The 25568-nt window shown below is 51.2% G+C and overlaps 10 protein-coding genes across 10 annotated transcripts; 4 read left to right on the forward strand and 6 right to left on the reverse strand.

The window, feature by feature from the left end:
* Positions 1 to 250: 250 nt before the first annotated feature.
* N7481_004563 (DNA-directed RNA polymerase I subunit RPA34) lies at positions 251 to 1280 on the reverse strand (the record flags this gene model as incomplete). The annotated part of the gene is made up of 2 exons (XM_057263782.1): positions 251 to 998; positions 1057 to 1280. 2 exons carry the CDS (start codon positions 1278 to 1280, stop codon positions 251 to 253), a joined length of 972 nt encoding a protein of 323 aa, XP_057125443.1.
* Positions 1281 to 1636: 356 nt separating this feature from the next.
* Positions 1637 to 4252, forward strand: grc3 (uncharacterized protein; the record flags this gene model as incomplete). The annotated part of the gene is made up of 4 exons (XM_057263783.1): positions 1637 to 1673; positions 1732 to 2231; positions 2284 to 2595; positions 2651 to 4252. 4 exons carry the CDS (start codon positions 1637 to 1639, stop codon positions 4250 to 4252), a joined length of 2451 nt encoding a protein of 816 aa, XP_057125444.1.
* Positions 4253 to 4639: 387 nt separating this feature from the next.
* On the reverse strand, positions 4640 to 6454 carry N7481_004565 (putative prenylcysteine lyase; the record flags this gene model as incomplete). Its single annotated transcript, XM_057263784.1, has 2 exons — positions 4640 to 6168; positions 6253 to 6454. The coding sequence occupies 2 exons, from the start codon at positions 6452 to 6454 to the stop codon at positions 4640 to 4642; spliced, it is 1731 nt and encodes a 576-aa protein (XP_057125445.1).
* Positions 6455 to 6633: 179 nt separating this feature from the next.
* On the forward strand, positions 6634 to 8010 carry N7481_004566 (small subunit rRNA maturation protein TSR4; the record flags this gene model as incomplete). Its single annotated transcript, XM_057263785.1, has 2 exons — positions 6634 to 6753; positions 6823 to 8010. 2 exons carry the CDS (start codon positions 6634 to 6636, stop codon positions 8008 to 8010), a joined length of 1308 nt encoding a protein of 435 aa, XP_057125446.1.
* Positions 8011 to 8637: 627 nt separating this feature from the next.
* N7481_004567 (CSN8/PSMD8/EIF3K family protein) lies at positions 8638 to 9663 on the reverse strand (the record flags this gene model as incomplete). Its single annotated transcript, XM_057263786.1, has 2 exons — positions 8638 to 9208; positions 9497 to 9663. 2 exons carry the CDS (start codon positions 9661 to 9663, stop codon positions 8638 to 8640), a joined length of 738 nt encoding a protein of 245 aa, XP_057125447.1.
* An 826-nt stretch (positions 9664 to 10489) lies between these two features.
* N7481_004568 (folliculin domain-containing protein) lies at positions 10490 to 11818 on the reverse strand (the record flags this gene model as incomplete). The annotated part of the gene is made up of 1 exon (XM_057263787.1): positions 10490 to 11818. One exon carries the CDS (start codon positions 11816 to 11818, stop codon positions 10490 to 10492), a length of 1329 nt encoding a protein of 442 aa, XP_057125448.1.
* A 3639-nt stretch (positions 11819 to 15457) lies between these two features.
* On the reverse strand, positions 15458 to 17406 carry N7481_004569 (putative regulatory factor Sgt1; the record flags this gene model as incomplete). Its single annotated transcript, XM_057263788.1, has 3 exons — positions 15458 to 16804; positions 16864 to 17063; positions 17151 to 17406. 3 exons carry the CDS (start codon positions 17404 to 17406, stop codon positions 15458 to 15460), a joined length of 1803 nt encoding a protein of 600 aa, XP_057125449.1.
* Positions 17407 to 17693: 287 nt separating this feature from the next.
* Positions 17694 to 21499, forward strand: N7481_004570 (putative spindle-pole body protein (Pcp1); the record flags this gene model as incomplete). Its single annotated transcript, XM_057263789.1, has 3 exons — positions 17694 to 18293; positions 18355 to 21197; positions 21259 to 21499. The coding sequence occupies 3 exons, from the start codon at positions 17694 to 17696 to the stop codon at positions 21497 to 21499; spliced, it is 3684 nt and encodes a 1227-aa protein (XP_057125450.1).
* Positions 21500 to 22227: 728 nt separating this feature from the next.
* Positions 22228 to 23797, reverse strand: N7481_004571 (AAA family ATPase VPS4; the record flags this gene model as incomplete). The annotated part of the gene is made up of 6 exons (XM_057263790.1): positions 22228 to 22449; positions 22506 to 22956; positions 23008 to 23067; positions 23117 to 23341; positions 23390 to 23418; positions 23498 to 23797. The coding sequence occupies 6 exons, from the start codon at positions 23795 to 23797 to the stop codon at positions 22228 to 22230; spliced, it is 1287 nt and encodes a 428-aa protein (XP_057125451.1).
* A 313-nt stretch (positions 23798 to 24110) lies between these two features.
* Positions 24111 to 24673, forward strand: N7481_004572 (tubulin-binding prefolding complex subunit YKE2; the record flags this gene model as incomplete). The annotated part of the gene is made up of 4 exons (XM_057263791.1): positions 24111 to 24168; positions 24234 to 24429; positions 24483 to 24543; positions 24608 to 24673. 4 exons carry the CDS (start codon positions 24111 to 24113, stop codon positions 24671 to 24673), a joined length of 381 nt encoding a protein of 126 aa, XP_057125452.1.
* Positions 24674 to 25568: the final 895 nt, after the last annotated feature.

Below are 25568 nucleotides of genomic sequence, written 5' to 3' on the forward strand. Positions count from 1 at the left end.
GTCATGTTTAGATTATTCAACACGGTTGTCGATCACGTTGTCTTTGTTTCTGCGGACATTTTCCCAAGACGACAGGATAGCCCAACAAATGCTAAAACAACTCGAGTGAATTGCTTTGAAATTGTCTATTCTGTAGTCAGATGCAACGGAGGCTCCCATAGAGAAAGTTTCAAGAGGTAAAGTGTACATTGAAGTCTTATAAATCGTAGTAACAAAGATATCTTTAAGCTAATCAAACCATAACGCCAATTCATGCCTTGCTGGACTTTTTCCGCTTCTTCTCCTCGCGGTCCTTAGAGGACTTCTTCGATTTCTTGCTCTCCTCTGCGGGGGGTGCATCTTCTTGTGCCGAGAGCTTCTTTGACTTCTTTCGGGGAAGACCAGTCGCTTGGGTAGCATCACCCTCAGTGTGATGGTGCTTCCTCTTGCGCTTCTCCTCGCTATCCCCCACGGGAACCTTGAAAGAAGGCTCCTCGGATTCTGACTCCGAGCTGGATCCAAGTGTCTCAGGTGCGCTGGGGAGGCTGCCAACGGGACGGAAGCGCATTCTCAACTTCTTTGGCTGGGGTCGAGGCGGCTTGACTGTATCTCGCAATGCCTCAACCGCAGTAAAGTCCCCTCCTACTGAGCCTGGTAGGTTGAACATCTCTTGAATCTGATAACTAGGGACATTGTCGGACTTGCTGACGTAGGTCTGGGTGCTCTCATCGTAGACGAGGAGATTCTTCCCTTCCGAACCTTCCTCAGTAATTGACTCAGCGGGAATTCCGTACTTCACACCATCAAACTCAAGGATGGGTTCGCCCTTCATAATTTTCGACATGGAAATTTCCTTCACCTTGGACAATGGAAGGGAGGCCGGGGCGGAGATGTGATAGATTTGCTTGCCATGCAGGTTGGAGAGAAGAGAGGAGGAGCTAGAGGACGGAGCGGCTTGCTTATTTGCGAGCTTGAAGCCGGACGGCGCCTTGTATGTCTTCGATCCAGAAGAAGTCACCCTAGAAGGTTTTTTGTTAGCTTGATGCGCGGCCGAGTTCAAATCACAGAAGATCTCACTTCTTGGTCTGTGGAACATCCTCGCTTGTGTCCATTTCGTCGGAGCTCGAATCATCAGAGCTTGAAGAGTCGGAGGAGTCGGAGGAATCAGTGGAATCGGAATCTTCAGCATCATCCTTCACCTTCGGTGCCCCCTTCAAGGTCTGCTTCTGCTTGTTGTCAGGCTCAGGCGATGTGGATCGGCTCGAGCTGCTGTCGCTACTGGATGAAGAGGAGGCGGCCATGGCGCTTCGTTCAGTTGGTGAGGCACTGAAATTAAACGGCGTTATCCGCAGCGATGCGCGCTGGTTGCGACTGGTACCCGCAATATTAGCTGCGCGCGAGAGAATTGAGCGGGGGCTTCTTGTTGAAGAGCTAGGTATGAAATGTTCGAGGCGATTGACAGCGCAATGATCTTTGATCGCCCAGTGTCTGCAATGTTGAAGGGCTTGGAGTTGAATGGCCGATCTTTTTTTCTGCTCCGCGGGAGCACGGACCACTCGCCATTTTTTTTGCTTATCGGCAAGCTTCGCCGCATTATCGACCTCCGACGGATCAAGCTCGACCTTCGATCTTACAGGTATTGCCTCAATTATTGGATATGGTGAAGCGAAAGGCCGAGAAGCAACAATCTGCTGGTACGAAATACGTGTACTGAACGTGCGACTATCGAACCCGCATTAATGTCCCCCGCAGCCCCCATGAGCGCCGTTGCGGCGCGCAAAGCTCGGCAGCAGCAAGCGCAGAATTCAGCGCCAAAGAACGATGTCGACGTCGAGATTGTGACGGAGCCTCCGTCTAAGCGACCGCGACGATATAACGAGGCAAACGAGACCAATGAGGTCAGTGAGACAGAGACTCGAGGCCCGCGAACAAGGTCGTCGACGAAACAAGATACTTCATTGCCGGCAGAGACTGCAAAAAGACGGCAAAAGAAGGTCATTCAGCCCCCTGTTTCTCAAGCGCAAGAAGAAATCAATGAGGAAGAGCTATCCGATGAGGGTCAAGCCGACGGCCCAGAGGATATGAGCGAAGATGAAGTCGCGTCTGTCGCCGGTGACGCTGACGGCTACGAATCCCCGGCAGACACCTCGACAGAACTTCAGAATTTCCCCTTGTCAAAGGCACGCCTCAACAAAAACACTATTCTATATGCGGATGAGGGCACTCTGTGTGTTCGTGTTAAAGAGAGAATGGTATGTGCCAATTGAGTGGAATATTTAGTCAAAACATACTAATCGATTGCAGAATCTCGCACTACTGGGCCAGTATGATATTTGGATTAAGCGAGGAGTCGTCAGCCTCATGGGCGCCAAGTTACATCCATCAGCGCATGTCTACAGAGTTTATGCTCCTTCAACCCACTCTTTGCCCGTCATTAAGTGTGTCTCGGGTGTGAATGGAGAGGCCGAAGTGGAGTTGAAGTCCTGCAATAACGGGCTCGCTCGACTTCGGGACATCTCTCCTTTGTACCAAAGAGTTTGGAATGGGCAAAACACCACCGCGGATAAAGCCACCCTCAAGGGGGTGGCTAAGGATTCGCGACGGACGTTCTCAGTGGTAGGAAGTCCCATTTCTCTTTGGACGTAATGTTCAACGACTAATTTGTTCTTAGCTATATACATCGGCAGATGACTCGTTAAAAAGACACTTGCGACCACTTCATCTCGACAAGAAATGGAGTGCCTCCATGAAAGCTCTTTCTCAAAGACAAGGACAGCTTCGAGTGCTGGTTTGTGGTCCAAAGGCATCTGGCAAATCTACATTTAGCCGGTATCTCTTAAACCATGTCTTGAGCCCGGCTCCCGATTCTGAGAACGGGTATGTTAATACCGATGGCGTCGCCTTCCTGGATCTGGATCCAGGTCAGCCTGAGTTCACTCCCATGGGCCAAGTATACCTTGCTCACCTAAAGGCTCCTTTTTTTGGGCCCCCGTTTACCCACCCATCTCTCGACGAATCCCGTGACGGCCAAATTCTGAGGGCCCACCACATTGGCGCGACGTCACCAAAGGAGGATCCCGATCACTATGCCATGGCGATCATGGATTTGTTAGACCAGTTCCGCTCGTTGTTGGCAAGGTACCCCCAATGCCCATTGATCGTCAACTACCCTGGATGGATCTTTGGGCAAGGCTTGGAAGTAGCTACATGGCTAATTGGCTGTCTCGGATTATCTGATGTTGTGTATATGAGTGAGAAGGGCCCCTACGAGGTCGTTGGGCCTCTAAGCCTAGCTGCTAATGAGGCTCGTGTGCCGATGACTATTCTTCCTTCTCAGCCTACTGAGTTTGTCAGCAGATCGAGTGCCCAGCTGCGCTCAATGCAGATCCAGTCTTACTTCCACCAGTCTCACCCGGCTGGTCTCAGCAACCCACTGTGGTCTGAAACACCGCTTTCCCGCACAAGACCCATTGCTGTGGACTACGCCGGTGACAAGCAAGGTATCTCAGGTATCATGGTTATGGGATCCCAAATCAACCCGGAGATGCTACGAGAAGTGATCGAGGGTGCCATTGTTGCAGTTGTGGAGATTGATTCGGCAAACACGCTCTGGGGTACATCCTCAGCAGCGCCAGTGGCCTCTGGATCTGAAAACCATGATGAACTTGAAGCAGACGAAGACATCGACATGGAATCGGACCAACAGAATGGACAAACTGCCCCATCTACTGAGGGTCTTGTCGTTAGGACCCCAGAAAGGCTTCCGTATCTCTTCGCTGGGTCTGGAAGCTGTACTCCCCTTGACCCCAAGTCATCCAACTGTCTTGGGTTGGCCATTGTTCGATCTGTCAACACCGGTTCGCACAAGCTTGAGCTTTCCCCCCCTATTCCCTCCTCAGTTCTATCCAGCACTATAGAGCAAGGGCGCAGTATTGTGCTTGTCCGTGGGCAGCTTGATAACCCTAACTGGGCTATCAGTGAAGAGTACTATTCTGCTCGGGCTGCAGAGAGACGGTATCAGCAGTCAATTTCTCGCTCAAAGAAGAATGGAGAATCTGCTGGTAGGAATAACCAAGCCGATGATCAGGCAAAGCAAAAGCAGACTATGTCTCTCCTTCGTGAGAGGATACGACGTGCAAGTAATGTGCCCTGGATGACGGTTGTGGAAGATAATAGTCGCCACCAGCGTGAAGCAGCCGCACGCCGTGAGAAGTCTCTTTGGAAGCTGAGAAAGAAGGCGTATCCCGCTAGTGAAAGCGAGACAGAGTGGTAGTATATCTTGTCTTGTGTCAAAAACAACAGCTCTATCTGAGAAAATATCATCATCCGTACAAGTGGCTCTACGGGCTGTCTATTTAAAATGGGATCAATGCCTCAGTCGATAAATTTGCACTCTAGGTGGCTTGGGTGTTTTGCAAATGTACTAGTATTGTCAAAGACAAAGCGATTTCCAATGTCTACTTTAGAATCACCTTCTAGGCCCCAAAGTAGGTAGACCAGTACATACTACAAGTACTAATCGAGCAGAGTATAATTTTGCGATGCTTATCATATTGTACTTTCCAAAACTGAGCAGTAAATAAACACCAGGCTATGAATCTGCCATGCAAAATGATAATAGACTCAAGGCGAAAGGTACTATGTAGAGCACACGAGCAGCTCATAGTTCAGTCCTCGGCTTGAATGCAGCATTGCTGCGATTACCCTCCTTATTTTGCTGCCACGACTGTAGCATAAGTGCCGCCACGTTCCGTCCCATCAATGCACTCGTCTCCATGGTCGAGATAAAGCTCTCGATCCCACTTGTGTACCACACTCTCGGGGCCAAAAGGGTTTCCTCAAATGTCACTCGTGGGTACAAAACTGGATACGGATTCCAGATTTTCTCGTGGAACCAGCTAATCTCGCCCTTCGGAAGGTCACCAATGCTAGTGTTGGTGCGTGGAATGACCACTGAGCTGGTGTCATTATATTCGATGTCGAATACCTGAGCGATAATTTTCGCGGAGGGTCGCTCCGGTGAGAAGATCTTATACACATAATGTTGCTCGGGAAACTCTTCGCCATCTTTCATCACTGTTCGGGTCACTGTTCGCAGTGTGCTGATGCTCCAGAATCCAGCTGGGCCGACTCCTGACGGGTCATCGCTGGGCCAGTCGCCCTCTGGATGAGTGGTAAGAATCGTCTCTGGGGTACGGGCATTCTTTCCACCAAGGCCAAAGTATGCCGGTGAGATGCGGTGAGGAGTCGAGAAGAGTGTGACATGCAATTTGATGTAGGGGATTTCGTCAGGGATATGATCCAATGGGGGAGAAATTGAGATGCCAGAGTACTGCAGCGGTCCTGCAATGATAACCTCGTCGTACTCTGCCTCTTCGGATGACTGTACTGAGTCCAAGTCCCCGGTCGGGTGCGAAATAACTCGAACTGTACCATCGTCCTTCCGTTCGATTGCCGTGACAGTTGTGTTCAATCGCACATCCGCCTTGGAAGACTTGGCTGCACCGGCGAATATCCGCCAATTTCCACCGTCGATTGACACTGCCCCATCCGTGGCCATGCAGACCATCGATTCCAAGCCGTGGATGACCGCCAAGTTCTGACCATAGTTCACACGGGTACTCGCTTGGATGATCTCCCGAGCAAACAACTGCCCAATTCCGTTAGTATCAAGAAATTGATCTCCAGGTGTCGAGGTAGCATCCAACAGATCAACCTCTGTCGCAGCCTCGGAAAGTGACTGGAATGGGAAAATCGGTTCCTCGTAAAGACGTAGAAACCTGCCCACGATATTCTTCATCAAGTTCTGTGTGTAGAGCGGCGCTAGACCATATCGCCAGAAAAGCCGGCCAATGTTCCACCAACTATAGCTATTTTTGAGTGTGAAGACAAACTGCGTTCCATCCCAGATACCGATGGATTCCTCGGCTTCCTTGGGTCGGGCGTGGTCGGCGCTGCGTACACCAAGGCCGAGATCGCGTGATGCATTCACGAGTATTTCGTTGACCTGGACGAAGATGGAAGCACCTAGTTCGATTGGATAGGCTGGGTCGTCAAAGGCGTCGACTGTAGTTGAGCGGCCGCCGATATACGAGGCACGCTCATATATGGTGATGTTGAGAGGGATACCAGCCTCATCTGCAAGTTTACGCAATTCGTATGCTGCAAAGGAGCCTCCAGCTCCAGCTCCTGTTCTTCTCGTTAAATATGATTCGTAAAGGAAATTGGTTGATGGTTTTCTGAGCATTGTAAGGAACTATGTATGGTGCCTACCGATGATAGCGACCCGCTTGGAGACGTCATTTGTAGCTAGCTGCAACGGCTGCTGCTGAGCCGCATAGCTGCTTGGAATGAAAGTGATCAATGCGTTGAGAAGCCATAGGCAACTCGAGCTCCGGATAAAATACATCCTCTCAGGCTGCTTGATTGATGCAAGCAGGTTGGAAGTATGCGGAGAGGAGAGGAGGTCGATCATCGATCATCGAGCACGGGATGGATACATACAGTAATTACAATACAGGGGAAACCATAGGAAATGGCTGGGCTGGGCTTGGTGGGGCGTATCGCTTATCGCAGCATTTTTTTGAACGGCGGGGCTTCGCATTGGGAACTCTTCGTCTTCACAATTGATCATTGATCTCCCAATTTGCCGCCATGGATCCTTACGACAGCGACTCCAGTATCGATGAGGACTTTACCGAGACCGGTGTCCTCCTTGGATACGCCAACGACGAAGTCATCGAGGATACAATCAGTCACCTGGGCGGCTGGCCGGTATGCTTCTGTTGAACACAAATTCAATATTCATGCCCAAGATGCTAATAACCATGGCTTGAAATATAGAAATGGCTTGATGAATCTACTCCTCCTCCTGGCGACTTTGCCAGCTGCAAAGTCTGCAATCAACCTCTGATCCTGCTTCTCGAATTGCACGGCGACCTCCCCGACCACTTCCCCAATGATGAACGCCGACTGTACCTTTTTGGATGCCCCAGAAAACCATGCAATCGCAAGCCAGGAAGCATCCGCGCATACCGCTCAACTCGCAAAATCAACCTGGAAAACCCCCAAGCCCACAAACAGGAGGAAAAGAAGAAGCCCGCCGAAAAGGCCCCCGAGCCCACACCTGCTCTCGAGAAACCAAAGCAAGACCTTGGCGCCAGTCTATTTGGAGCCACATCTCTGACAGGTAGTGTCTCCGCGAATACAAACCCTTTCTCCTCCAACTCTGGTGCAGCAGCAGCTGGGGCCAATCCCTTCGCGACGCCGAAATCCACTGCCCCCGCACCATCACCAACCCCCACCAAGAGCGAAACCAACGCGCTGGCCGATTCCTTCGCTGACAAGGTCCGTCTCTCATCCCCAGAAGACGAGTCCAGCATTGCGTCCACAAACCCCGCCGTAGCAACCAAACAAACGCCCGAGTCTGCAGACTCCCAGGAACCCTGGCCCACTCAGTCCGCCTTCCCAGCCCCGTACCAGAACTTCTTCCTGGATGCGGAGTATGAGACTCTCTCGCGGCCTTCGACACCAACAGTCCCGGACAATGTGCAGATGGAGCCCATGGACGAAGACGGAGGTGCCTCTGGTCTGGGCGATCTGAAGGATACATTTGAATCAGAGCTCGACAAGGCCTTCATGAAATTCTCCACCCGCCTCGCGCATAACCCCGAGCAAATCCTCCGCTACGAATACCGCGGTGCACCGCTACTGTATAACTACGCAGATCAGGTGGGCAAGCGCTTACATCCCGATCCTACCGTGGGTAAAGTGACCACCACAGCTAGAGGTAGTATCCCGCATTGCGAGTACTGTGGTAGTGAGCGGGTGTTTGAGCTTCAGCTTACGCCGCATGCGATTAGCGTGCTTGAGGATGGACGTGAGGGTGTTGGACTGGGTAAAGATGATTCTGGAATGGAGTGGGGCACTATCATCCTGGGTGTTTGTGCAAAGGACTGCGCGCCGCAGAAGATTGGCGTTGTCGGTTGGAGAGAGGAGTGGGCTGGTGTGCAGTGGGAGGAGATGAAATAGATGTAGTTGATATACCCCGTCTGGGAGCTGCAAGTAGTTGGAGAACCTTGGAGGGCTTGCATAAAAATAGATTTCATATGTGCATACTTTTGTTTTGACCTGGTAGTCTAGCCTACTGGCAGCCAATGCCTTGGAGGCTTTGGAGTACCTACTACTACTTACCTAGGCAGTACTAACTAGCGCTGCTTGGTTGACTACTGCTTTACTTTTTGAAGAATTGACTCTGTATGTTTTATATGGTAGCAAGTCAACCTTTCACCAGGCTGACTCGTATAGGAGTATGGTATGAACATGGGCATCTCATGCATCCCGTCATCATCCGCTCATTTCAGATAAGAAACAAAACACTGGATCCCAATACAAAACAAGGGGGGCAAATAAATCGAGGAAAGGAAACGCCAGATTGCGCCAGATCCCGACTCATCTCCGAGCCTCCTCCATGCGAACTCTATCACCGTCTCATAGACGGATCGGGGATTCATGAACTCATGTCTCTCTTTTTTGGGGTCTCCCTCGCACAGTCGAGAAAAATCGGAGAAAAAAAAGTTAAAACGGGAAGGGAAAGATGAATAGTTGAGGTTTGAAAGTTGGTGGTGGGGGGAGAGAGGGAAAGAAAAGAAAAACCGCTTAAGCGGCCTGCTCGAAACCGCGGCGGATCACACGGCCGAACATATCGACGCCGACACGCTCGCTCTTGACCTCGCTGCGGGCCTCATTCTCCTTGTTGGTGGGGACGGTAACAACGTCACCCTCGACCTTCCAGCCGCAGACATCAGCGACGAACTTGCCGAGGGCGTCACGGCCGCGAACATCGAGCCACTGCTCCAGGGAATCGGCGGTGATAGAGCGGAAGGTCTTGCCAACCTCGACGGCGATGCGGATGCGAACCAGCTCCTCGAATCCGGCGACATCGGCAGTCAGATCGGCGTAGAGGTCGTCAGAGTTCAGGGTGGACCAGAACTGGGTGTACTGGGCGGACTCAAGGAGGGTCGAGAGGCGGGCGAGCTTCTGCACGGACTCAACGAAGTCGGAAGTCTGGGAGGCGGCCTGGGCCTCGGAAGTGGCAGGGAAAGGCTGAGTGTTGGTGGGAAGCAGAGCGAGGCAGAGCGAGAAGGCGGGAGAAGGGAACACGGTCAAGGCCTTGGCCAGAACGTTGGTGACGGTGTCGGGTTGGAGGAGGTGGGGGTTGAACTGGTAGCTATTAAGTGGGTTCATCGCCATGTTAGCCCAGCTGAACTCCGATAATTCGGTACGTATTCAATGAAAGTAAGTAGCCTTTTTTTCGAGCACATGATACACGCGACCCCAATTCCAATGGAATACATTGGTTTGGTTTCAGAAAGTTCGAAAGTTCTCAACTGCCCCGTTGTACGCAACAGGTTGTCAGGTAATAGGAAACGTGTATGAAAAAGTTCGTTCATCATATAAATCGGTGCACATGCTTTTCAAACGCGGCTGAAGAGAATAAGAAAGTCGACCAACTTACAGCTTCAGCAGAGCCAGGTTGGCGTAGCAGTCGAAGGATCGGTCCTCGCACTGCTGCTGGATGTAGTCCTGGAAGACCGTGGTGGTCTCGGGGTTGTACCGGTCGAGGCCATTGAGGATGGCATCGATATGCGCCGGCCGGGTTTCACACTTGTCGAAAGCGACCATCTTTGCTGTTAACGAGGGGGATGTGAATGCGGGTCTTTGCTTTGTCCCTGGACGTCTTTTTGGTGGGATTTTTGATTGTGGCCCGGATGGCCGGAAGAACCAAAACGGGTTAGTTCCCCCGGAGTTACACCCTCCGAACTATACGGGTGAGATGTACATTTCAAATCGATCTGGACAAGTGCTACAGATGGGCCGATGGGCTACTTGTGAGAATTTAATACTATGTGATGCTCGAAAAATCATGTTCAAAAATCAGAATAAGCCAGTGGCTGCTTGGTAATCGTGTTCGGATAGTACATAGAATACATGTCTCTTGAATGCCTCGTTGAGAATCATCAAACGGTCAGTCGTAAGTCAGCGCGAGTGAACGCCTGAAAGTGAGACAGCTGCCACTCTAGTGAGATGGCATGATTCACTCGTCTTTGGAAATGAAGAATGTGCGTATGGCATCCAAGAGAGAGAGGGGATGATCCCAAAATGAAGAGACGGAAGAAAGCAACGAAAAGAAATCCATGGAAATGAAAAAAAAAAATTGAAAAAAAAAGAACTCCAATCTCCTTGTCTGTGAGACGCCATAGTCTATGCCCAAATAATCATCATGCGGAAGAGAAGAAAGAAGAGGATGAAAAAGTCGATGAAGAGATCAAGCTGAGATATGCAAAACGAACCAGGCCACAACATGATAGCGTCGCTTGTAAGCACAATTGGTAGGAACAGAGCATGGTTCGAAAACGATCATTTTGAGGCGAAAGGAAACATGCCTCGCAGAAATCAAAGCAATCGGGGTATCTCGAAAGGAGGTGCGGATGAAAAATGAAGTAATGCTTCAGGCCACAACGGACCGGCGGGTGGTAATGGGAATCGGCTGAGGGCCGGAGGTGATGTTGAGCTTGCCCATGTCAAGATCGTTGCCATCGTAGTTAGATGTAGACTGATGTTTCTTGGCGCGTTCTGCACTAGTTGAAACGAGAACCGGCTGGTCGGCGCCAGCACTTGCCTCATCTCCCACGGTACTGCAGACAAAGCGTTCATCGGAGATAGGAACGCCACCAAACATCGAGCCCAGCTGCTGTAGCAACGCCACAAAGTGGGCGTGAAGCTCAGTGAAGATGTACTCGTTGCCGACAATCTCTGCGAGATTGCGCGCACGGATCTGGCCGAGCCGTCGCGAGTTACCTGTCGGGTCCATGGCACGGCCGGTCAGGAAAGAGGAAACAGGGGGTTGCTGTCGGCCAGCGGCCTTGTTTGCGGAGTTGGTCTGTTCCTCGCGGCGTTTTTCCTCTTCTTGGAAACGCTCCGCAGCACTTACAATGCTGGATGCGATCCGGCCAAATGCGCGCCAGATGATGGGGCAGGCTCGAAAAGCTCTTCCGGCATCCTTTCCGGCCAGAGCCACCAAGGCATAGCTGCGTCGCTTGCCACGCGCCATAGGGTCCGGAAGGCGGAAAATGTATGCAATTGTGTAGCCAGCCACGGAGTCGCCGAAGCACAGAGGGCCGGAGGACAGACCGCGGGGGAGAAGCTCACAGCTCAGTGTGCGAATCGAGGAGCGTCGGAGAAGCGCATAGTCCGTGGGGTTCGGAGGACCGCGGAGTGAGAGGTAGGTGAGGATATGGGTATGACATGATGCGTCAGACGCAACGGAAGAAGAATGCAGAGATTCTGGGGGAGAGGAATGGGCGTGAGAGTCGAAGGTGTCGTCATCGAGGTCGGAATGGCTGCTGCCGCATGAATTGACAACCTCGCGCGATCGCAGGACGGGGCTGCTGCTGTTCTTGTTGTCGCGATTTCCGGGAGCCCCGGCTGGTAGTTGCCTGCTCACGCCTTCGGGTAGAGATAGGCTACAACTGGCGCATGTGTCGCCATCTGCGCCGCCGACCCGGTTGGAACGATCCTCGGGGGAGGTAGGTTGTTGTGCCCGCATGAAGTACGGGTGGTCTTCGATCTTGGGTGATTTGGAGCCGGAGGATGGCTCAGTAGATCTGAGGTCTGGTGAAGTAGACTCGCGAGGAGAGGAAGAGGTGGTGGATAGAGTGGTCTCATCGTGGTCGGGATGGCATTGAGTGCAGGAGAAAGGGACGACCTGAGAGCAGATGATAGAGGTGGGCCCATGCACTTCGCAGAAGTGCGTCAGGGAAAGCTGTATTGAAGTCATGATTAGGAAAGGAACGAAGCGAAGGCGACAAAGCCAAGGGGGAAGAAGGAGAAGGTGAGGCGAATGACGGGCATGACAGGATGGGTTTGGGGTGTAAGGAAAAGTGAAAGTACGAGACCCAATACTTACAATGAAATCCATGGCAGGAAGATCACGACTCACGCAGCAGCAGACAGTTTAGTCCGTCATGACGGAGCATGCCGCGATTGGCGTGGTATGCGCGGATCCACCGACCAGGTTCCTGGAGAGAGGGCGAACGAGATGCATATAAAGAAATCGGGGGGGGGGGAGGAAGTTTGACCTTTGAGGTAGGGATGGGATGGGATATGAGATATGGGGGGGGGGGGGATATGGGGGGTGGGCGCCTTTTGCCACGGCCCAAAGCCAAAGGTATTACATTACATTTACCGATTCCTCCAACCTCTCTGTATCCATTACCATTTCCCGATTCTCATAAGGTGGTTCTTGTTTCGGTCTTCGACCGAGTGGAGCCGACCTCGCGCGACAGCCTCCCCTTCTGAGACGATGGAAGGCCCATGGAAGCATCGAACTGATCCACTTTGCCCACTGAGGCTTTTCCGATTAGGAAGTCCAGTATGGATCGGAGTATATACTATGTGCAGTTCAGTTCATGCTGGAGTACTCGGTACTCTGTATACTCTTACTCTGTGTACTCGGTACTCTGTATGTATACACTGGCGTATGCACATAATCTGTAGATACGGACAGTCACAGTCAATGTACGAGTACACCATATCTACGACTCACATTCCACTCCTTACCTTTCCCCCTTTGCATGTGAACTAGACGGTATCGGCCCGACTGCTGAACTCGGGGGCCCAATGGATGGATACTCGTACATGGATGGATTTGGATGGGAATGAAGGAAAAGGGAAGGCTGCAAACAGTCCCGGGGGGGAATGCCGGCTCTTCTTCCGGCTTGGATGCGATCGATCTATCATTTCTTTCCTACCCCTTCCTCTACTCGTAGCAGAGCAATCTCTTTGCTCTTGCTCTTTGCTTTTTCGAGTCCTCATTCTGTGACCATTCCCACTCCCATTCCCTCCTATTTCATTTCATATCATCCACTTCATATCACCCAATTTCAACTGCGACCTCGGAGGGGTTTAACACTGATTCCTTCATCAGCACAAGGGCGCATTCCTCGGGCTCCGATTTGTTCATTGTTCCCGGATGTTACTGACGGGATGCATCATCCATCTACTCCGGCGAAACTCTAACCTAGAAGGCTGAACCCAAATTCAATTGCAATCTATCTATTTCGTACTCCCTACTCCCTTTCGGTATATTGATTTTCTCCGCTAGGCTACGCTACGGAGTCGTCCCACCTGGGCCTCCGTCGGTTACGGACGATCGTGAACCGATCGTCGTTTCGACCCAATCCATCTGTCCTTCCAGAAATCCCCAAGCCCATCTTCCAAAGGTGACTAGTCGGCTAGCGTCCGAACTGTCGGGTGCCAGTGTTGTATGTGTATTGCATCCTTCTGCAGGGATAGTCTCCCACCCCCTCGTATCGGAGTGCAGGAGGGGACGAGGTCCCCCTCTCAACGAGGCTGCCGCCGTTTAGTGATGAGGAGTGAGATTGACAGGGACGGTCCCGAATATCTTCCGTGGCAATTTGGAAACTGTCCTGCATGGTTCAAGTTGCACCTCGCACGGCACGGAGGTGAATTCCATTAAATCATGACTTTTCTGGCCTTTTACCCGCCGGTCATAGGGATCCCCAATTCCCTTTCCCCCACCCCCAACTAGATGATCCGTGTACTAGTCCAAAATCACAATTACAGTACCTCTCCCACCTGCTTCCTCTATGTACATAGAATTCTTCCGAGCCCGGAAATGAAAGGGAACAGCGCTCTTCCGCCCACCCGCGCGCCCGCACACTCGCATCCCGCATTCACATCCGCCCACACGCCGACATTCGAATAGCCGTCCCACCCGCAGAATTCATACAGTAATCCCTGTTTGCCTGTTCACCCATTGGACCTCTTCCCTCTTCCCTCCTCCACAGTGAAAAAAGAGTAACGGCCGGAGAGTCTCCAGTTTGAGGGATTTAATGGGCTTACTCGGGAGTTGGTGAGTGGCTACGAGAAAAGAATGGCTGCAACCACCCATGGATCCGAACCACTTTGTCGCCCAATGGTCCAATGGTTCCCTTCAAGGAGGGTCCTATCGACGCTACGATGTATTTCGATTCTGCAGCCTTTTTGTTCCTTTTCGATCTTATCCTATTTTGATCTTCGCTTTTATGGAGTTAGGCGATTGAAATCAAATCGGCACACATCAGGGAGAACGTGGCTTGGGTCGAGCCCTGCCCATATTATTAATGCTCCCTGGCCCGGATGGGGCCAGAGCAGTGTGGGAGCCCGAGTACGAGTATGCATTACTATGCACTATGACTTTCGACCGAATATCCATATAAACAAACCCCCGAGTCTCCCCATCATACCTCGGCCGGTCGGCTAGCTCAACGGCGACTTGCCTAACTTAGGACATCCCATCACGCGGATCACTACGCTCGTCCCGGCAGTAGTATGTACGAGTATCGCAGATCCTCGGCTCTCTGCAAGGCCCCGGCCTAAAAATCTAGCATACTCCGTACATACTCCGTACATACATAGACTACTTTTACGTTTCTAGATCGCCCAATTTCCACGTGGCGCTAAACAGTCTGGAGCTGCCGACTTAGTCGCATGTCTCACAAAGTGATCCATGCAGTCGCACCACATGTGATGACGGACCACACTTACCCCTCCTCCTCCTCCCCAAAGGCGACACAGCATGGAGAAGGAGCATGGAGCTCAGCTCGTCTGACCATGTACTCCATACGGAGTACAGAGGTACGTAAAACTCGCGCGAGTTTCACTCAGGCCCAACCAAAATTTTCGCGTGGATCGAAAGGGCCCGGTGCGAAAATCGTGGGTGGAGCGGGTCCTACAGAGGAAACTCTTTTCGACCGACCTGCTCTTGCGGGCACACCGGGTGGGTTCCCCGTGGATTCTCCCGTGGGTTCGTGGATCCCATGTCAAGTTCAACCTTACGCTTGGGGACGTTGAAATGGCTCTCAAACTGTAAATTGGAACCGCCGGAGTGGTGTGTACCTGAGCTTGGCATTCCCGATCTGGAAGGCAGATCATTTCGCCACTCTGCAGATGAAAACAAATAGAAGCAACAATTGACACGGAGGGCCCGACGCTGGGTCTCCGCTGCAGATCCCTATAAGCGGCTCATGCATGCATACTCCGAATGTATGTATATTGCAGTTGCGATATGATCTGCAGCTCGCTTTCAAGTCACGCGCAGTTCGCAGATTCCTTTCTGCCCTATACAGATGGAGGGATGGTCAGGATTGGTTCATGTCTCAGAATCATATGGCTGCGCGCCTCTCTCCCCGGCCTAGGCTGCGATTCTAGAGGGGCACAAGGCGCATGTTTCAAAAGTGCTGGAAATGTGCTCACGCCGATTAATTAGTTGCATACTCCGTAACACTCGGCCTTTTCTCGTGAGTCGAATTCACGGGTATGTTCCGAGCAGCCGAGGACAAGACAGCCCGTCCCGGCCGTGATTACCGATTATAGACACGCAATGGAAATTTGAACGCTCATGTAGACTTCATACTCATTGCCGGTCATCCTTGGGCATACGCAGGTTCATCATAGACAGCATGTTGCCGGCGGGTCCCGCCGTTCCGGCTTGTCCCTGTAGAGCTTCCAACAAATTCTTGGCCAGATTGATGTTGACATTGTCGTCTTCATCTTCCTCCGCATTGGCATTAGATGATTCACCGGTTTGGTTTTTAGATGAGGCCCCAGCCGTCAATTTCTGCTGTTTCCGGTTGAGGTCAAGAACTCCGGTCCCTTTGAGCTCGGCCTCCATCTGTCGAGATAGCTCATGGATCTGTTCCGTGTCATCCTCCTCATCTGTATCCAGGTCTTTAATTCGGTTTCGTAGTGGTGTTTCGAGGGATGGTCCCTGACCGGACCCGGAAGGCATTCCCATCATCTCCTTCATCATTTTAGCAAATTCCTCTTCGTTGAACGAAGCCTCCTTGTCTTCCTCCTCGTCACTCAGTTCCTCATAGTCATCATCGACGTCGGAGTCCGAGTCAAAATCATCGATGAAGTCAGCTCCATCGAAACCGGCTGAGTTATCATTCAAGAACTCTTCAAACCGGGCCACTATCCGTTGAAGGTTTTCCTGAGCTCCTGCATCGCCGAAGTTGCCGCCTTCTGCCGTGTCACCCTTTCCTTTTCCCTTTAATTCCCTGTCCAGATCTTCAAAGTTTATGTCCATCCACTTCTCATCGTCTTCTCGCTTGTCCCAGGATTTTTCGATTTCACCATCAGTGGGAAGAGTCTCATCACCGGTCTCAATATCCTCCAACAACAGTTTCATTTCGCGAACAGCGGCTTTGTCCTGATGATGTGGATCGTAGAGTAGCATTTCGAACCCACAAGCGAGCTTCATTCCAGCTTCGGCTCGAGCATATGCTTTCTCGTTTTCCGTCCCGGGCAATTTACCCGCCCAAGTGTTCGGGGCCGGAAATTCCTGACTTTTCAGCTGTGCAAATCCGACTCGCGTAAATCGAACGCTCACGGTCACCAGGTCATCTGGCTTGAAGGTAAGATCAGAGGCGTCCTTCGCACGGAGTGGTTGAAGGGCAATAGGATCCCGAATGTAAAACGCTTCCACCGCTGGTGATATGTATGCCGATTTCTGGTGCAAAAGGTATGCTACCTTGCGGGGGATGGTCACGATTGCAGAGTGAAGGTTATCGGCGATTTGTTTGGGGTAGTTGCGCAGTCGATAAAACGCCTCCTCTTGTATCATGGGGGATTTCATAAAGCGCGAGGGTTCTCCTTGGATGATCTTTCTAGCCTCTGAGAAAGACAATTTCTCAGTGACCTTTCTGGTTGTCTCCTGTTTGGGCTTGATGATTCTGAGGTCTCCTTGATGGATCCAAACCTTTGATGGAGATAGATTGTTAGAAGATTTATTCCAGTAAACATCAATGGAAAACTCACCCTATTGTCCGCCACCTCCGGCTCGAGCCAGGAAGGAAGTGTCCCCGCGGCCTCAATGAGCAGGAATTCCCCGTCACTATCTGCGACCTTGATCCAAATATCTGGATGGCGTTTGCTCAATTCGCGAAGGATGTATACAATGACCCATTCATCTTCAATGGAGTCTCCATAGTTGGTGCGACCATGAAGTGATGTTATGCCTAAGTGTGATATATATATATCCGAGATTAGAACGTGCAAGCTGATAAGATATGATCATATCATAGGAACGTGCGAGATTTACATACCATCATCCTTTTGAATCTCCAGTCGAAAGCTTTCCCGCTGCCAGATATAATCCTTGAGCAGTTCCTTGGTCAAATCAGACGCGGTGCGCTGGACCTCGAGCAATCGTGCCCTAGTCTCGGCAGCATCATCGATAACGGCGGGGGCGGGGGAGGGGAGGTGATAAACGAAGTACTGGACCGAGTCGTCGGGCAACTCTGGCTTGGGGATTGGGCGGAAAGTGGACTTGAACCACGCGATATCCTCCTCGGTTGCCATTGCTGGGAAATTGAAAGGGAAAACTTCCGAGTCTTCTCAGGTTCACCGCATGACCTCACCTCAAAATGGCATTCCTTCCGCCAAAAAAAAGGCGGAAGGAGCGACCCACCCGTGACCTGCGCACTAGTCCGCATTTGGCTAGGAATCAACAGTGACGCTTCGCTCGTCGCATCTCTCGCCCAAAAACACGTCTGGTCCCAACCTTTTGCCCTCCGATATCTCCGATTTTCGACAGCAATGGTCGCGTGTTGAATGGTCCTTACTTTCCGAGGCGCGATTTTGTCACAATGGCGTTCCCTTACATCGACACGCCGCGAACCGAAATCGACGGAAACGCGACTTACTTGACCAACGGGTTTCGAAGCGTGGGAAGGACGCAGCTTTCGGCGTTGGACTCGGTGGAAAACTCATTTCACACACCTTCCAAGGATAACGACGTGATCAAGGGCTTCGGCGATGGACGAAGACGCACACATGGGACCTCTAAGGTCGGCACCCCACGCGCGAGCACGGCACAGCGGTCGACCAGAACTGCCTTGAGGCACCTCCCAACCGCAGCACCGGCTAGCGGGGAGTTTACACCTTTAATGAAGAGCGCGACCAAGAACAATTTCCTAAAGAACGTGTCGACAACCCGAGGAGCAGACGATCCGAGGACGCCTGGTTTTATGCGAGGCGGCAATCGCAGCAGCGCCCACACCCCAGGATTACCTACGATGGATATGTCGGATATATACGAAGAAGATATGACTACCGATGATCTGACGCCTCTTCCTCAAGTTGCTAGCAGCAGCGCACAAAGCACTCCGATGCCCGGTCTCATAGGACGTGACGGCAAGGGTATTCTGGGTGACGGTCAAAATATGACGCTTAAGGAGCAAGAGCGGGTATGAGAACTTTCTTCGAATTTGCTGTTGGTGCTGATCAGTTGCTAATTTTTTCTTCCAGATTATCGATAGGCTCGACAAAGATAACTGGAACCTCAAGCTCAAGATCCACTATTTGGAAGAGCAGATCGAAAAGGCCGGACCGGAATACAATACGTTAGCACTGAAGGAGAACACCGAGCTCAAGGTCGCGAGGTTGACCATGCAACGCGATATCTCCCGGTACAAGAAGAATTTGCTTCAGGCGGAACGTGATTTGGAGGACTATCGACAACAACTCGTGGAGGTGAAAGAACGAGCTCGGCGGAAGCAAACCGACGAGGAGGTGCAACGCGAGATGGACGCCATGCGGGAGGAAATTGATTCTAGGGACAATGAGCTCCGAGAACTTCGAGAAGAGCTAAGATTGTCTAAAGATGAAAAATCCCAGGAGGCCGAAAAGCTGCGCGACGAGGTGGAAGATCTGGAAGCGTCACTTCGAGAGAAGGAACGGGCCATTGATGAGCGCGATGAAGAGCTCGAGGAACTGCGAGAAAATGGCAAGGAGAGTGATGCCGCCGCAGAGCTTCAAGCTGAGCTTGACCGTGCCAAGGAGCAAATCGAAGAGCTTCAGGATAGTCTTGAAAAGGTCAAATTGGATTCTCAAGAAGCAAACGAGTCTGCTAGGCAAGCTATTGATGAAAAGGACCGTGCCGAGGAGGACCTTCGAGAGTTACAGGATGAAATGTCGAATAAATCTGTCATGACAAAGGGCTTTAGTCGACAGTTGGAGGAGAGAGCCGAAAAGCTCGAGGAAGAAGTGCAGAGCCTACGCCAAGAGAACGAAAATCTCGCAACGGAAGTCGAAAGAAAAACCCAATCAGTCTCTCGATTGGAGCAGCGCTACGAAGATATCCAACAAGACCTGAAGAACAACGCCGGAAAGCTAGGCGAAGATCTGGAATCGGCAAGACGCGACCGGGATTTGGCCCAACAACAACTTGAAAGGTCATCCGCTTATCTTCAGGAGGCTCGCGAGGAGATTCAACGCCGAAACGAGGAGAAGGAGCTTCTGCAGACTCGTCACCATGCCTTGACTGATGAATCTGGGGGTTTACAGAGTGAGCTTGCTCGGGCACAGTCACGGATCCGCGAGCTTCAATCGGCCGTTGAAGAAGCAACAAACAGGGCCCAGGACACTCAAAACGTCCGCTGGCAGCAAAAACTGGAAGTCGATCGATTGCAAGATGAGATCGAAGCCCTTCAGCACGAGATCGAGGATAAAGAAGGCCACTTTGCCCTCGAGCAGGATAGGTGGGAGAGCACGAAACGCACCTTGCAGTCACAGAAAGACCGTGCCGAAGAACAGGCCATGGGCTATAAGCGGACAGTTGAAAGGCTTCAAGAAACCGAGCACACTCTTTCTGGAAAAGAATACAAGCTTCAAGAAGCCATCGACAGCGAGAAACAGCGCCATACCCAAGAAGAAGCCGTTCTGAGCCGCCAAATCAAGGACCTCGATAACGATCTTTCTCAGAAGAGGCAAATCATCGATGAACAGCGCAACGACCTCTTGACCGTGAGAGAAGAGCTCCGTATCTCACGCCGCGAGGAACAGTCTTTCAAGGACAAACTGCAGGCACTCGAGGATGAAGTCGTGGTACTGCAGTCGAGCTTGGCAGATGAACAAGAATACGCCAAGGGTCGACTCCTGAAGGGGTCTTCAGATGTGGAGAACCAATTGCAGAAAGCAATTGCAGACAGACAGACGCTTCGAGACCAACTTGCCAATGCTCATGTCGAAATGCACGATCTGCGGGCCACTGTGACTGAAATCGAGGCCGAGCGTAACGAACTACATGCTCAGCTCGATCAACCTCAGAATGCCGACGATACCACTCGCCTCGATCGTGAAAAACTCGAACTCCGAAGGGCTTCAACACGACTTGAGAATGAGTTGAAACGGTTAAGAGACGATAAATCATCCCTTCTTGAGGCCAAGAGTACCCTTGAGAAGCAACTTGGCTCCGAGATCGAACGCGCCGCGGCAGATGAGGGTCGCCTTTCAGCTGAAATTGACCGTCTTCAGGATAAGCTTCTTGCAGGCTCTGGAAACCGAGACCGAGAATTGACGACGGCCAAGACGAAAGTGCAGCGACTCGAAAGACGTATCTCAGAACTCGAAACCATCATTGAAAACCAACCTCCAATGGAGATCGAGCCATCAACGGCCCATGGGGACCTATCCCTTCTTCGACTCGGCCTCGAAGAGGCTCGTCTGCGTGAAAAGAATCTTTTGCAACGGGAAGCTGACCAGAAAGCATCTGTGCGCGCCTTGAAGTCCCGGGTGGCTGACCTGGAGAGGGATCTCCATGGTGCCCTCATGAACAAATATGAGTCGCCCTCTGTACAAAGCTCACCTTCCAACAAGCTTCACGAGGAGCTACGAAGCTTGCGCAAACAGCTTTCGGACGCTCACCGGTCTCTCAAGGAGACCAAGTCCAAGAACCGGGATCTTGAGCGTGCTGCCATGAAGGAGGAGGACCAGAAGGATTTGCACGAGTTGCTGAAGTCATCCACCCTCGAAGCCGAATCCCTGGCATTGAAGGTCTCTGAGCGCGATTCTCGATTGAACGAGCTGAAAAGCCAAGTACGCCGTATTCGCGAGGAGCGTGCATACTGCGTTCGCAAAGTTGAATCAACAGCCAAGGACTTGGAAGCGCTTCAGCAACGTTACGACGAAGCTTTGGAGAAGGTCTCTCTTGGAAAATCGACAAACAAATCCAAGCACGAGAAGGAAATGCGTGGACTGGGCAAAGAAATTGTCTGGCTTCGTGCTCGACTGCACCGAGAGGAGAAGTTCCGTCGTGATTTGGCTTGGAGCAAGGGACTGATGGAGCTCGGCGAGCGTGTCCGTGTAGCATGGTTCGTATCTCCCCTTCTTAAAAGCAATACAGGTCAACTAACATGGTTTGATACACAATAGCAACGAAGCCGATCTTCGCCTGATTTCCGAGATGGGCGTCCAAGCTCGCGACCGCACTTCCACGCGTACACCTCGCAGCAAATTCCGATCTGCTATCTCCATGGTCGTGGCTGCTGTTCGCATGCAACGGATGGGCCAGGAATGGCGGCGAACGAAGAAGATTGGCGAAGGCTTGAAGCGAGCCAAGAGCGAAATGCTGAAGCGTCGCGAGAGCTCGAATCGAAGTCTGCTCGGCCAGTAAATGCCTCACTCCGACCAGCTGTCACTGTGTCGTCTTGTTTTTATAGGCCACTTTGCGCCTTTTTCATTCCCCAGCGTCTTACATTCCGCCACGAGAGATTCCCCGACATGTCTTGCTTGTACACACCTTCCTTTTTGTCTGTTCGGTTTCCTTCTTTCCAGCATAGGGCGTTCGAAGGACTTTTTTGTGTTCTCCACTTGGGTATTTGGCATTGCTTGAGCATAATGAATGACTGGCGTGAGATCGGATGATAATTATGTCAATTTCAGGTTGTGTAACTTCGACTAGAATTGATTTTGAAATAGATTTATCCTTAGTCAACAGGACTTTGATACTTGTAAAGGGTAGTGTTTCAATCTACAGACGAACCATACAAGAGCAGATGGTAGGGAACAAGCATGTATGTGACTGTTGCTCTTATGACGACAACCCGCCAGGATTAAAAAAAAGACATGGATATTTGCTCGATGAACGCCTCGCCGTTGCCAAGGTACTCAAAACCAGTAAAACAAAAACGCTTCTGAATACCAAAATTCTTCAGAGACACGAACCCCAAGCCCCAACATCCCGCAACTGGTCAAAACACGGTCTATTTCAAGACTGGCATCCTTCAGTATTCAACAAGAAGAAATGGTGTGTGATGCCCTATGAGTGATCTGTTGTAATAGGAAATGAAAATGAGATGTTTTCAATGCAACACATGAGACAAGAGGTGACTGCCCCTTTGCTTATGCTCCCTCGCTGCCGAACTCCTTCGTCCACTCCGAGTTCCTTGTGAGATCCTCGATGCTGACTGTCGGCCGGGAATTACGCACGGCCTTAATGAAATCCTTCAGAACGAGCGGGGGCTCGAGGAGCTTCTCGGCTTCCACGCTGAGCCAGGTCATCTCCACTGCGCCGGCATCGCCTGGTGAACAAGGTGTGACTTTCTCCTCGCCTTCAACAGTTACCTAGAAAGGGTATGTTAATGAGACACCCAATTGAATGGATACGGGCGGCGACAAACCTTCTTATAGTGTGTTGCGGTTTGAATCTTGCGAATAGGTTGCATCAGGGCATCCTGCACAGCGATGCTGATATCACTACCGGAGTAGCCCTCACTCATCTCGGCTAGTTGCTTGTAGTCTGGTTGTGTCATGTGACACGGTGTCGAGCCCACGGCCAGCATGAACATCTTCATCCGTGCATTGAAATCAGGCAGACTGATGTGAACTCTGCGCTGGAATCGTCGCCTAATGGCGGCATCCAATTGCCAAGGAATGTTGGTTGCACCCAGAATCAAAACTCCCTTAGAGTCATTTCCCACACCATCCATTTGAACCAGAAGCTCGGTCTTGATACGTCGCGACGCCTCGGATTCACCTTCGCCACGCGGTCCGCACAGCGCATCGACCTCGTCAATGAAGATAATTGCAGGCTTATTTTCACGGGCCATATTGAAGAGCTGTTTCACAAGCCTAGAGAGGTCTGTCAGTCGTATAGTTCGTACACAGAGGCAATGCGCTTACCTTTCACTTTCACCCATCCACTTCGACACCAAGTCACTGCTGCTCACACTGAAGAATGTGCTGTTTGCCTCCGTTGCGACAGCTTTCGCAAGATAGGACTTTCCGGTACCCGGGGGGGCCATAGAGCAAGATGCCTTTCCAGGGTTGTCGCTTGCCAGTAAAAAGGTGCGGGAACTTGATCGGGAGAATGACGGCCTCTTTCAGTGCCTCCTTCGCGCTCTCCAGGCCAGCAACGTCCTCCCATTTAACATTCGGCTTGTCAGATAAGATGGCCCCTTGAAGCGCCGAGCGAAGCTTTTTGGATTCCGCGTCCTCGCCGTTATCGTCTTCTTTCCTGTTAAGTGATTTCTGTCAGCTCTGTGTAATACTTGCAGATGCGTACTTTGACCGGTCCGAATCCAACAGAACATTCTCCGAATATGAATAACAATAGGTCCGTAGGCACGGCAGGCTCAAGAACGCAAAATCAAGGGCGGGGCAAATAACGTACTCGCCCTTCCCACTTCCCTGCGATACCTTGCCATTCGCGCCCACCGCGCTTGGCTTTTTCCCACCGTCCGGCGTTGCAAGATGATTTTTCAGCTTCTCTGCGCGATCCATGTACTCGCCAGCCTTCGCCCGGATCATCTCCTTCGACCGGGGGGTTCTTCTCCCACTTGAGAGCCAGCATAAACAACTCCAATGCGGAGTAGTAGAGTTGATAAGCCTTCTCGTACTCGCCGTCATTGTCATTCTCGATCGCCTTCTTGACGGTATCGATTGCCCGCCCCAAGAAATCCGTGTTACTCATGCTGGCGGGAGCGAGGTGGTGCCTATCGTCACGTTTCGGAGTTGTGGCAAGTCGACCGCGGAGCGAGAAAGCGGGGATCGTGGGTTCAAGCAGGGGTCTCGGTGTGCGCAGGCAGCGGCTCAACGAAAGGCAGCAGCTGGTAGGGGGAAAGTGGCAGGTTCAAAGATTGGACGAAGTGTAGGAATGGCGAAATTCGCTGCGGGGGGGGTGTGGATGATGGAATTGGAGGGGTGGGAAGTGGAAGAGAGTCGTCGCCGGGCGGAAGTCGATCCACCGGGCTTTCTCCTCTGCCACCTCCCCGCCAACCGTCGCTATGGACGCCCAGAAACAGTTACAGGCACTTTCCGACGAGTTCCAGCAGCTGCAGACCGGTATGTTAGCCTTGATGATTGTTATCTCCATCACTATAAATGATTTCTGACTGTTTCTTCGCCAGAGCTCGAGGGTCTGGTCGATGCCCGCCAAAAGCTCGAGTCCCAGCAACAGGAGAACCAGGGCGTGCAGAGTGAATTCGCCCAACTCGATGATGAATCAAATATCTACAAGCTCGTTGGACCGGTGCTGCTGAAGCAAGACAAGGCTGAGGCCACCATGGCTGTGAACGGTCGGTTGGAGTTCATTGAGAAGGAAATGTGAGCTATGCCAGCTTCTTGTTTGCCGGAATTATTCGCTAACCCATCTTCAGCAAGCGCATTGAAGGGGAGATTACAGAGAAGGAGGAGAATGGCGAGAAAAAGCGTGCTGAGGTAACGATTGACCTCTTATGGCCCAGACCACGAAGTGTATGCTAACTGCAATGTCTACAAACAGGTTCTTCAGATCCAAGCTCAGGCTCAGGCCCAGCAGCAGCAGCAGGCCGCAGCTGCTTCAGCCTAAATCTCAAAATAATTCGAATGCATTCTCCTCGCAAAACAAATTAAAACCCGGAAGGGGACTAATCAACTGGATTTGACCATAAAATAGGATGAAATGCGCACGGCCTGGCTTTCATGTGTAGTTTGAATGATCTCCACCTGTTGGAAATCCATCATTGCTGGCCGTTTGACATAGGTTTGTTTGAGGTTCGATAAATTAAACAGGCCACGTCGAGATACGATTGTGATATCTAGATCTCTGGAATACTATGAATGATGAATGCTTCGATGTACTATGGGATTGCCGGTGGATACTGTAGCCATCATTTACCAAGGTTCCTATAAAATTCGACAGAGCTTTCATATCTGACCTCGGACTTGTGTAGCTTCAGTAGTCTTCGTTGAAGCCAGACTGCTTTTGTCTCTTGGAATGTTCTCAATATAGTAGTTTCCGTGATGACTCCGAGCTATACTAGTACTAGTAGGTAATTGTTAGTAAAGCGCTTGGCATCCGTCGATGATTTTGCTAAATTTTGATACATTCAGCGTGATTATCAAGGTGCCTTTTCTTATACTCCCAGTTGTACTAAAATGAAACCTTGGAATTTAGTTTCCATCAGCCTAGGTACGCTGCCGTGAAGATTTCGACTTCAAGTTGGCCCGCAGTCCGAAGGTCATCAGAGTCATACTGTGTTTCAATTTTCAAACCACTTCCTAGGTTTGCTGTGGTCCACACCTGGGCAATTGACTTGTTTGAATAATCATTCAACCTCTTTACTTTGAGCCATGATCCATTATCAACTTGAACGTTGGAATTTACCATTGGGAAATTTGGCTAAATCCGGAAATGCTGCACCTCTATTCTCTTTTCATAGTATTGACATTTCAAACATCCGTCATTTATTCATTTCCATAGC

This window comes from Penicillium waksmanii (genome assembly GCF_028829765.1).
Source record: "Penicillium waksmanii strain IBT 27052 chromosome Unknown utg000004l:1.0-5674109.0:1.0-5678898.0, whole genome shotgun sequence".
NCBI classification, from domain to species: domain Eukaryota; kingdom Fungi; phylum Ascomycota; class Eurotiomycetes; order Eurotiales; family Aspergillaceae; genus Penicillium; species Penicillium waksmanii.